Here is an 11,279-nt window from a genome sequence, read left to right as displayed (position 1 = left end):
CTACCCACACACMCCACATACCTGTACTTAGACTGACACCCCAACACACACACACACTGCATATACGTTCACAAACACATAACACACACACACATGCATACTGACACTACACACACACACACACACACACACACACACACACACATACAGTACGCTGCTGCTACTGTCAATTATCTATCCTGTTGCCTAGTCACTTTACCCATGCCATATGTACATCGCTACCTCAATTACCTTGTATTACTGCACATCAACTCTGTACTCTTTCTCCCTGTTTATAGACATATTATTTTTACGCCTACTCGATAATGTTATTTATTCCTCCTATTTTTAACTCTGCATTGTTGGAAAAGGATCAGTAAGTAAGCATTTCACTGTTAATCTACACCTGTTGTTTACAAAGCCTGTGACAAATAACATTTTATTTTAATTTATTTGATTGTAATGCTTCTGCTGTAACATCTCTTAGGTCCAAAAAATMTTCAGCCAGAATCACTATGATGCCTATTTTCTCCTATTTCCTCTTTGTTTGCGCTGTGCTGTTTATAACCAATAAAATAAACGATACAAAGTGCAACTTTTTAACATACAACATGTCAGGATCCGGSGCGAGGAACATTTAATGGTGTCTCTAATCCACCTACCATGGTTTATTCAAAATTGTTCCTTTCTTCCGCTCTTCTCACCACCTTTGGCAGCCTGGTCTCATAGACTAGATGTAACATAGTAAATGTAAATCCGTAACTCTCAAATTAATATGATATGTTATGTTTGGCATGGTGGTTGGTCGGGGTGGATGGTGTTTGATCGGGGGGGATGGGTGGACTTATAACGCGTGTTCGAATCTCATCACGGGCAACTTTAGCATTTTAGCTAATTAGCAACTACTTGTTTCTTTTTAACTACTTAGTATGTTAGCTAACCCTTCCCCTTACCCTAACCTTAACCCTTTTAGCTAACCCTTCCCGTAACCTTAACCTTAACCCTTTAGCCTAACTCCTAACCCTAACTCCTAGCCTAGCATCAATCACCTAGCCACCTAGCTAACATTAGCCACAACAAATTGGAATTCGTAACATATCATTAGTTTTGCAAATTCYTAACATAGGATACGAATTGTAATTCGTAACATATCATATGAAATGGATGATGGACATCCACAAATTAATACATAACATATGAAATGTAACACATACTACAGTTTTTTCCAACTGCTTACACACAAAATCTTTTCATGTCACACGATTTTTGAAARCTCTCACTCAAAGTGCAAAACTACACACCAAATATCCAAAACCATAAGCTATTTCTCAGCCTTTGACTCAGTTGTCAATTGCATAAAACACTTTTTTCAAAACACAATTCTCTACCTAAAACACAAAAATCTAACAGGAAMTGACTTGCTTTCCTTTTCCAAACACAACCAATCAAAAAGCTACACTTATTCACCAGGTCAAACACACACTCCTCACATGTGCAAACACTAATAGCTTAACTGATCACTAACCAATCACTGCTTTACTCTAGTATAGGCCTATAAATAGGTCAAGGTCAGATTACCGTGTTTGAACAATGGATGCCAACAATGGACAGAGAGCAAGAAGAGTAGGAGGGAGAGGAAGAGGACGGAGGGCAAAGAAAGAAGGAAGGAGAGCCATCTCTGATGAAGATTAGGGCAACACTTGTTGATCATGTGATCAACCACGGTTTGACCATGAGAGAAGCTGGACTGAGAGTCCAGCCAACTGAGTCGATTTACAGTGGCGTCCATATTCGAACCTTCAGAAATGAGAAAAGGTATGCAACTATCTAATGACTATTTTAGCATTACAGTAATGTACTGTAAAATACGTATGACTGCATAGTATTGCATAAACATTTGTAACTCTAAGCCATCCATTTACTGCACTGCATTGAATGAATGAGGTTGGTTATCATGCTGTACTACCTTTTTTTGTACATTGTTTATCTGCACACATACTGCTGAACACATACTGTGTTTGAAATCTGTACAGAGTGGAAAGGCAAAGACATCATGAAGGACGAGGACGCTTGTTTACAGATGTACAAGAGACTGCAATTATAAATATGGTTTTGGCCAAACAATGCAATTAGGATTCGAGAGATAAGAGACATATCTTGAATAACGACACCATATTTAACAACATCAATGCTGTAAGCCTGTCGACCATACAACGCATCCTCCAACGGCACCGAGTGACGATGAAACAACTTTACAAGGTGCCATTTGAGAGAAACTCTGACAGTCAGAATATGCGACATGACTTTGTAGAGGTATGTATGCAACACTACTTCCAGTACTTCAGACATACCATATTTACTCATCTGTATATCCTTTTGTCTGTTACAGAGAGTATTGGAGCTGGATGCCATGTAATTCGCCATTAATTATTTTATGTGGATGAGGTTGGCTTCACCTCACCAAAACCAGGCGCCGCGCGAGAGAAATGTAATAGGACAGAGGGCATTACCAATGTCCCTGGACAGCGTGGGGGTAATATAACTGTGCTGCCATCACTCAAAACGGGGTCCTCCATCACAATGCCACACTGGGTCCGTACAACACCGGCCATATGCTCACTTTTCTGGATGCAATTTACACAATGCTTGTCCCTGATCCAGATCAGGAGCCTGCTAGATTTGTGGTTTTATGGGACAATGTTAGTTTTCACCGGACTGTTCTGGTACAAAACTGGTTTGCCACCCATCCACAATTTGTAGTTTTGTACCTACCCCCATATTCACCTTTTCTAAATCCCATAGAGGAATTCTTCTCAGCCTGGCGCTGGAAAGTGTATGATCGCCAACCCTATGCCCGCATGCCGCTTCTCCAGGCAATGGAGGACGCATGTGGGGACATAGAGGTTGCCTCTGTCCAAGGTTGGATACGCCATGCTAGGAGATACTTACCTCTGTTTGGCAAGAGAAAACGTATCTTGTGATGGGGACGAAGTATTGTGGCCAGACCCAGGCCGGAGAAGAGATGAAGCTTATCACTGGTGACTGCCCCCCCCCCTACCAATTCCTGGACTGCCCCCCCAGGACCCCACACACACAATTGTGTTCTTTACTGTATTCTAAAGAATATACTTTTGGTTTACATATGTTTATGGTTTTGTTGTATGCTACTGTATACAACAGTAATGTTTGGCCTAATAAATATTTTCTGTTTCTACATTGCATTGGTGTTTACAGTGTACTTGTTACCCCTCTCAGCAGATTACTTTCACTGTAGAACATTGTATTGAAATGTAGATATAAGCCTATGAAAGACCAAAGAGCTTTAGATTTAGAACAACAGTGTTTACATGGTATATCCAAAAATGTACTATTATGAAAGCAGTGTTTGCCATTTGATGCAAATGCTTCATTCTGACATGTGTTTATGGCATTTTGAATGCAGTGTTACATTTTGAAGGAGATGTGAGGCATTTTGCATTTTGTGTGCAGTTTTGGGAATTGTGTGTAGAGTTTTGAAAACGTGTGTAAGCAGTTGGAAAAAACTGTAAATGGAGTGTCTTGGTTTACATACAGAATACTACGAAATACTCAAACCAGGTTGCCTCCAATGCCACATCTAGTCAAGCTTCCTCAATGAAAGTTTGGCCCTAAAGATTCTGCATTAATGCAATCTTATGAGTCACAAAGGAACACATCATTCACATCCTTAACTGAAAAGCTCCCTCTGGCTCGTGTGTGTGTCAGGGAGAGTGCCATGTGTCTCCGTGAGAAACTATGAGCTGTACCAGTTCCATGGCTAAAGGATTTCATTTGGCAACAAATTTCTGCCGCCTCCACCTCAGCGGGACACATGATTCTCATGGACTGGAGTAAGCTTGTGTGAACATCACTGTCCTTAACATAGAAGCATTCATTTTATTGCACTACACTTAGAAAAAAAGGGATACTACATTCACAATTCTTAGTATTCAAATGTAATGTGTATTTCATACTTATTGTTATGCAGCTATAGTACCAGTCAAAAGTTTGGACACAAGTTTGTCCAAACTTTTGACTGGTACTGTATATCAAAAAATATATACAGAAAACCCATCTTTTGGCTTGGTAGCACAAAATATACATTTTTTTTATTGCCAGTGTCTTTCTAGAAGGTCTCCTTTCTATCTCCTTGGAAGAAATGACCGTTTTTCAATCAAACACATTCCCAGTGGAATTTATTGAGTTTATGTATCTCCTGAGGGGTTATGTGAATACAGTAAGGGTTGCACATTTCCCAGGATATCCGTCTTTGTTTATTGGTATCCTCTTCCGACTGAGGTTCCACAGCACTCCTACCCTCTCAGTCTCTGCCATGCCTCACGTCATCCTTCCCCTCAATTCCATCTCCTGTTTCCTTGCGTGTTCCAGAAGGAATTGCAGAACTCCGGCTGGCCTGTTCCCTATTGTCATCATCTACTGTCATTGGACTCCCACACCTACCCCTGCACCAGAACCACTGCAGTAAGGCCCGGCAGCGCTTCCGAAAGGCCACATCACAACAAGCATATAGAAGGGGGTTGAGGCAACTATTGACATACCCTAGACAGGTAGCATAGGGGTGAGCTGCAACCAGAGTCCGGTCAAATGGGCAGGAGTAGGGCAGCAGCTCTAAATCCACGAGCATGGAAAGTGTTTTGTTGGCATGAAAGGGAAGCCAGCAGAGGAAGAAGGCTAGCACTAAGGTGATGATAACTCGCAAAAGGCGGCGTTGGCGTTGGCGGTCGGGGCGAGGACCCTGTCCAAAATGGCGGCTGAGGAGGCGGCCTAGGGAGCAGTAGCATATCAATAAGATGATCAGAGGCAACAGAAAGCCAACCAAGGTGGATTTAAGTCCTAGAGCCGCTGTCCACAGTAGCTCTGCCTGCTCCCTGTCATCTTCCTCCAGCTCTGCTGAGATCAGACCAGAGTAGTCCATCATACAGGAAGATATGAACATGGGCATGTGATCATGATCTGAGTGTTCCTCTTCCTCAGCTGTCTGCCAGTCTTCTTCATACTGACCCCCTACATCCACCTCCCTTACAGTCCTCAGTAGCAGCGCAGGAAGAGCAAGGATACCTGCCACCACCCAAACGCTCCCCACTACCCAAGCAGCTCGGCAGACTCCACTCCCCTGGGCCCTACTGGACCGCCGTCGGCCAGCAATAACCCAGTAACGCTCCATGCTCAGGACCGTGAGGGAGAACACACTGGCATACATGTTGAGGGCCACTAAATAGCTGCTGACTTGGCAAAGAGGCTTGCCAAAGGGCCAGTGGTAGTCTAGTGCTGTGTGGGCTGCCCATAAGGGCAGGGTTAGCACAAAAGCCAGGTCTGCTGCTGCCAGGCTGGCAATGAGTGAGTCAGTAAGGGAACGAGAGGAGTCAGGCAACTTGGGGGTAGAAATCCTTCCAGATTGCTGAAGACGCCGATGGGTGCAGGTCCCCACGCCGGCTGATTTACCCTCAGGTCGATCCAGGTATGACCAGAGGACAAGCCCATTTCCCAGGGAGCCCAAAACAAATACCAGGAGATAGACTGAGGGTATGATTACCCATGTGGGTCTCCATTCTCTGTAGTCGCACTGGTGAAACGGGGGTGGAGAGGGGGATGCTGAGGGCAGCAGCTCAGAGTCCGACATAAATGGGATGGGCAGAGTGGATAAATGTGAGAGTCTATGACCAGCCACTGTCTCTTGTTGCAGGGTTAAGAAAATTATATTTTTTCTCTTGTTTTCAATGTTTCCAGGTCAATGTCTCTGCTTTTATGACAACTTCTGTGTTTAGTCTTGTACACAGCATCTGAAAGGAAAAAAAGATTTAAAAAAAAAAGTATATATATATGTATATATACACATCCACTGTATATATATTGTATGCCATATAACAGGAACCTAGAACATAGGGGGTTGACAGAATCACCATCGGTCAAGTAAATAAGAATCTAGTGTTTGACAAGAAGACTATGTACATCAAATAACAATATGTACGTAAATGTTTACAAGGCTTACCTCAACACTTGAAGATCAGGATCTTCTTCTTCTGAACTTGTTGAAAACGGACTTTAGTGACGATAGCCTGTTCCCATATTCCACTGAAACCACTCTTCTCTTGTCTCAGGTCCTTTTTGTCCAGGCTTGGAGGTGTGTCTCACTAGTGCTCTGTGAATCCCCCTGCTCCAGATATAGTAGATCTCCCTGTCCCTCAGCCCCTCCCACTCCCCTGCTCTCCTCTTCTCGGACCACCCCAGAGAAGCTTTGTGAGACCTGCAAACAGACCTCATTATCCCTGTCCCACAGTACACACTAACTGTGCACAAATATAACAAAATATACACAATGTATACCTACCGAGACTCTCCTTTGCATAATGTCTGAACAATGCCAGTCACATTGAAGCCTAAAAGACAATAAGAGTTGCAAACATTAAACCGTCTGTTAATATYTGCTCACCAGGGCAAATACAAGCCGAAAATGTGGGGCACATACAATATAAGTCTGTGCTGTTGTCTTGATGATACTCAGGGGAGTACTAACATTTGAATTTCTGGGAATCTCCAAGGTCAGGATGGCTGTGTATCCTGTTTTAGACTAGTGACTTACTATGCCAGCAAACTTTTGGGGCATTTTAATAAAGAAATAGATCCAATAAGTGCTTCAGCAGAAAATAAAGAAATGTTAATAACAGGTTAATAACACTAGGTTAACACATAAATCCTACTATTGTTACTACTGTCAATATGGACATACACATAATTGTGTCATACTGTACAGCCTTCAGTTGTTCCTATGTCCTGGAAACTGACTAACAGTTCATTCCTGTAATAATGTGTCTCTACAGGCTTGGTCAGCATCATGATTTGACCCGAAGGGTTACAATTTTATTTGCTAGTTGTGATGGCACACATCTGTTGCCAGAGCATCCCACATTCTTTTCATTTAACAGTAAATAGCACAAACATTGAGGCGTCTTACACAACACTGGGCCCTATGTCTGTGGTCTGGAGAGTGAAAAGACCACGTCAATAGAGGATGAGTACCTTTGAGTTAAGACTGTGGCATGTCGTTAGCATAACCAATGGGCCAATGGTTTATAGGATGTCACTGTGACACTGTGTAAATATTGAAACACCACTTTCTCCTCTCAAATGTGTGAAAGAACAACATGTGGCCACATCTTGTCCACAGAATGGTTTATCTCAGCAACTTTTTCTGAAACACTGTGATTTAGGCTTATTCTGGCAAATTAGGTTGCTCACATTGATACCCAGCATTTATGAAGGAATATTTCAAATCTCAGGTCCAAGTTTTGAAAATTGCATTTGACAAATTCTACTTGACACAGGCCAAGGGCCATAATGCATTTTGTTGCTGTGCTCTGTATCGTTGGTTACTTTATTAATCGCTGTTGATCATGCTATTTAGAAAAGTATCAAGTATCAGGCATCAAGACACCAAGTAAAAGCTGTTTGACAGTGCTCACTCAAGCCATACTAACTTGTAACCTCTTAACAATGCACCAAAACCAAGTTCCTACCACTGTGTCCTTTTTACTCCTTTATTTGCTATTGCTCTGCTTTCTCACTTACTTCCTTTCTTGTTCTCTGCTATTTGGCTCATCCAGCTGTCCAAACAGGATGACATTTATGAAGGGCATGGGGTCAAACAGTAGGGTATGGGGGAATATGGCCTCTGGCATCTCTCTACCAGGTAAATGATAAGCCATGGATGTTGTCATAGTTAAGGACCTTGGATTTGGCTGTAGTATGGATATGTAAAGCCAACTCTGTGACAAACTCCCGCACAACAGAATGTATCAGTAGGAGTGTAAAAGGAAATGGGGAAATAATTCTGAATGGATTACATGCACTAATTTCAAAGTCRGAGTTCCCAGACTGCCATCCAGGTAGGCATTTTGGGAGATCAAATTCACCGGATAACATGAAACCATTCTGCAAATGTTCTGTACGATGCATTTCTCAATGCTTGCTCAGTTTAACTCTTAATTAACATACTACAATTAATGGAGTATTTAACACATTTTGAGATCCTGCCTTGTTCATAAAAGTCTATAATCAACAATTTTGCTGAGATATTAGCATACATTTTGAAACAAATTTCTGAAACACATATCTCTAATCACATTCAAGAACATGCTATTTTCACTTATAAGATACACCACTAGCTCACTACTACAGGGACTCCTTGGGTTATGCTGTAGATTAGGAAAATGAATAATTATGCCAGTCTGCACTGCTCTTCTAGCTCCTTTTTCTAACCGAAGATGCTGAGAACTTTACAAAACAAACTCCATTCGTCAATACTAAAGAGTGTTGTAGTCCACTGTCAAACGATGCTATAAATTCCTCTGAATCAAAACATGAGGGTAAACAGAGTAAACATGAAGGCAGCCTTCTGACAAATAAATGTCTTATTTGGCAGTATTTCTTTTTATTTGCCAGAGATTAAAATAAAAAGACAACCCCATCCACGTGAAATATTTAATCCAAAAAAAGGTCTTTACTGTGCCCTTTAAAAAAGACAGGTTGGTTTAATAGATTCCTATTAAACAGGAAAAGCAATGTTATGTAACAGGGTATGCCGCTAGGCAGTATAAGAGCAGTGAAGGCATTGTGTGTGAACAAACGTCTCTCCCAAATGGATCAACCTTCAGTTCTAAATTCCACATCATGAATTCTACAGTATTTGCATTTTCAATTATACAATACTTTGTCCACTCAATCACAGACACACAAAAACTCAAAACATTTCTCAAATGATCCCTTACATTTAAGCACATTACAGTAACTTTGGCCGGCAAACTATAGACAACCTATAGTAAACCCCCTTAGATGGAAATTGTTAAGTGCCAAAAGTCTATTTTACTAGCCTCAAAAGAGGATTGTTTGAATGATACACCCTTTTCAAACTTATGAGCTGTGAGCACGTTTCTTATTTTCAGACTTGGGCTGAAGCACAAAGCATTGGTAATCAACAAATAGGTTATCATAGAAAGCTTTAAAAATCCAATTAGTGCAAAGAGTCAAATTCGATATCAGAAATGTGCAGCAGTAAATCAGGCAAATACTAATACGGCAGAATTTCAGCATGAGCCATTAACCCATATCTTCCTGCTTGCCGTTCCATCAGTGGCTTCTGTTCAGTCGAATGGCAGCATTAGAGCTTCTAAGGCGTAAGTGTGAGGAGAGGTTAGTGCATACACCACCACATCACTGCCAATGAGGCAAGAAGGCCCAGCAAGGGCTTGCCAGTACCAATGGATGCGGCTCCGTTGCATAGATCACCGGTGCAACATTTGTAGTAGAAGTTTGGTACAGCTGGGAACATCTGGGCCAGTCGATTGTAGTCGCAGTCAGAGTACTTGACGCACTGCCGATACGTCTGTCCCCCTGTGCCAAAGAACATAGGAGTTACAGGGTAACGCAGAGACATGGAGGATTTTCATAATTTGTTTCAGATTACACATTTTACTGCACCTCTCTCAGTCAGTGTCAGGCAGGCATCATCATAACTACAGTCCTGTGTTTTTGTGCAGCTCCCTGTGTAATCCTTGCATTTGACACAGAGGATGGCAGAGCCTGAGAACACAAGGTGAGACACTTAGCCCTTCTCATGACTCTGAGCATTTCACATTTGATCAAATCCCAGCAGCTAATCAAAAGGGAAGTGGAGTGATTCATCTGGAAAAACATGTATCCTTGATTGCAAGACAGTTTTGGAAAACTTTAACACTCAACTTGATTATCATCCAAAAATAACTTCACAAATACAAAACATAAACTTACTGTTTTACCACAAATTTCCACAGTTTTTTTATTGCACTTCCTGAGCTACGCAAAAAAACTTCTGTGGGAATCTTAAACCAGCGCACAGTAAATGCATCTTTTGTATTTGTAAAATGATTTTCGGGTGCTATGAAAGTACAGCTTGAGGTTTCCAAAACCGTATTGCATGCAGTGATTATTAACGGTTAGACAGAGCATTGTAAATGCGAACCCTATGGCTATACGGCCTTCAGTTCGAGAGCTAGGCGAGACTCAACAGTATCAAAAGAACCAACTTCAATGACAGTGTGAAGACAACAAAAATGAATGCTTACCCAATCCAAATATTGCAAAAAAGAACACTAAGCATATCCCAGAATAATTGTTCATGATTTTGATTTTTGCTGACTGTCACGCCTGGAGAGAAAAAAAAGAGACAAGAATCATTTAAAGCTGCAATCCTTAGTTGATACATCAATTTTTGGATTTATAAATGATATATACCAATTAATTCTTGAAGAATAACATAAATGCCTCATAAGCTTAGTTCAACTGTTGTACACCATCAGAGCCCAAAATATAAACTTGTTTTAATCTGTATCAGTATGTTTCCTTCATAGTTTGTTCACCATCTTTTTAAATAGGCAGCTAATTTGTTTTCAGCACTTATCAGCACTTTCATTTCTCTGACTGATCAAAAATAGTTATGATGGCTCTCTCTTGTCCCTACGAATTCCGGATAACACACAAATGTATTGCCTATGCGCCATGCCTTGTTAAAACACTGCAGAGATGAGACAGCTTTATAGTTCTATATGCATATAATATTGATATGGTTTACAGTAACCTGACCAACAAAGTAGCTAGTAATGGCCAAACAACTTGATCAACTGGCCGTACTAAAGTTAAATTAACTACAGTATCTATGCATGCTAGATAGCCAACCACATCACATTAACTCTCAAATAGCTACGTTAGTTCATACATTGTTCATATTTTTGGTTCAAATACACTTATAGTTATTGTTAAGTAATTATTATGAAGCTGGACATTTTTAACGAAAGAGGTATTTACTTACCCTGCTTCATCGAACAACGAGAGCAAAATGACAAGCAAGCGCTTCGGAACCCCAAATAACCATGGCCCCTCCCCTTTAGAAAATAAACTGACCACTACTGGGGAGCGTGGTTCGGCGGTGACCTTATTTTATCCAGATTGGTGGTGACACACCAACCTATTAAATACATTCAGTATTATTCTAGGTATGATGTTATATTCAGGGTACAACAATTTCATTTTCCTGATACTGTATGAGGAAGCATTAGTAATTTAATGACTGAATAATTATTTATTCATCTACATATGACATGAACCATACTAAGCTCGAGGTTGAAATGCATTTCAAAATGGCCAACTATTTGGGCCGAAACGCCTATCTTCAGGTAGACTAACTGATTACCCCACAACTGTCTACACCTGTCTGTTTCAGAAAATTAATA

At 41.0% G+C, this 11,279-nt stretch overlaps 2 protein-coding genes across 2 annotated transcripts; both read right to left on the bottom strand.

Annotated features, from left to right (window-relative positions):
* Window positions 1-3,902: 3,902 nt before the first annotated feature.
* Window positions 3,903-6,136, bottom strand: aplnr2 (apelin receptor 2). Its single transcript, XM_024002782.1, has 2 exons — window positions 6,008-6,136; window positions 3,903-5,798 (listed from the first exon to the last, which is right to left on the bottom strand). Exon 2 carries the CDS (start codon window positions 5,636-5,638, stop codon window positions 4,319-4,321), a length of 1,320 nt encoding a protein of 439 aa, XP_023858550.1. The 5' UTR covers window positions 5,639-5,798; window positions 6,008-6,136; the 3' UTR covers window positions 3,903-4,318.
* Window positions 6,137-8,422: 2,286 nt separating this feature from the next.
* cd59a (CD59 molecule (CD59 blood group) a) lies at window positions 8,423-10,946 on the bottom strand. Its single transcript, XM_024000996.2, has 4 exons — window positions 10,859-10,946; window positions 10,116-10,197; window positions 9,493-9,594; window positions 8,423-9,405 (listed from the first exon to the last, which is right to left on the bottom strand). Exons 2-4 carry the CDS (start codon window positions 10,168-10,170, stop codon window positions 9,206-9,208), a joined length of 357 nt encoding a protein of 118 aa, XP_023856764.1. The 5' UTR covers window positions 10,171-10,197; window positions 10,859-10,946; the 3' UTR covers window positions 8,423-9,205.
* Window positions 10,947-11,279: the final 333 nt, after the last annotated feature.

The sequence above is a fragment of the Salvelinus sp. IW2-2015 genome, linkage group LG15 (assembly GCF_002910315.2).
Source record: "Salvelinus sp. IW2-2015 linkage group LG15, ASM291031v2, whole genome shotgun sequence".
NCBI lineage: Eukaryota > Metazoa > Chordata > Actinopteri > Salmoniformes > Salmonidae > Salvelinus > Salvelinus sp. IW2-2015.
This window is presented reverse-complemented; position numbering and strand designations above follow the sequence as displayed.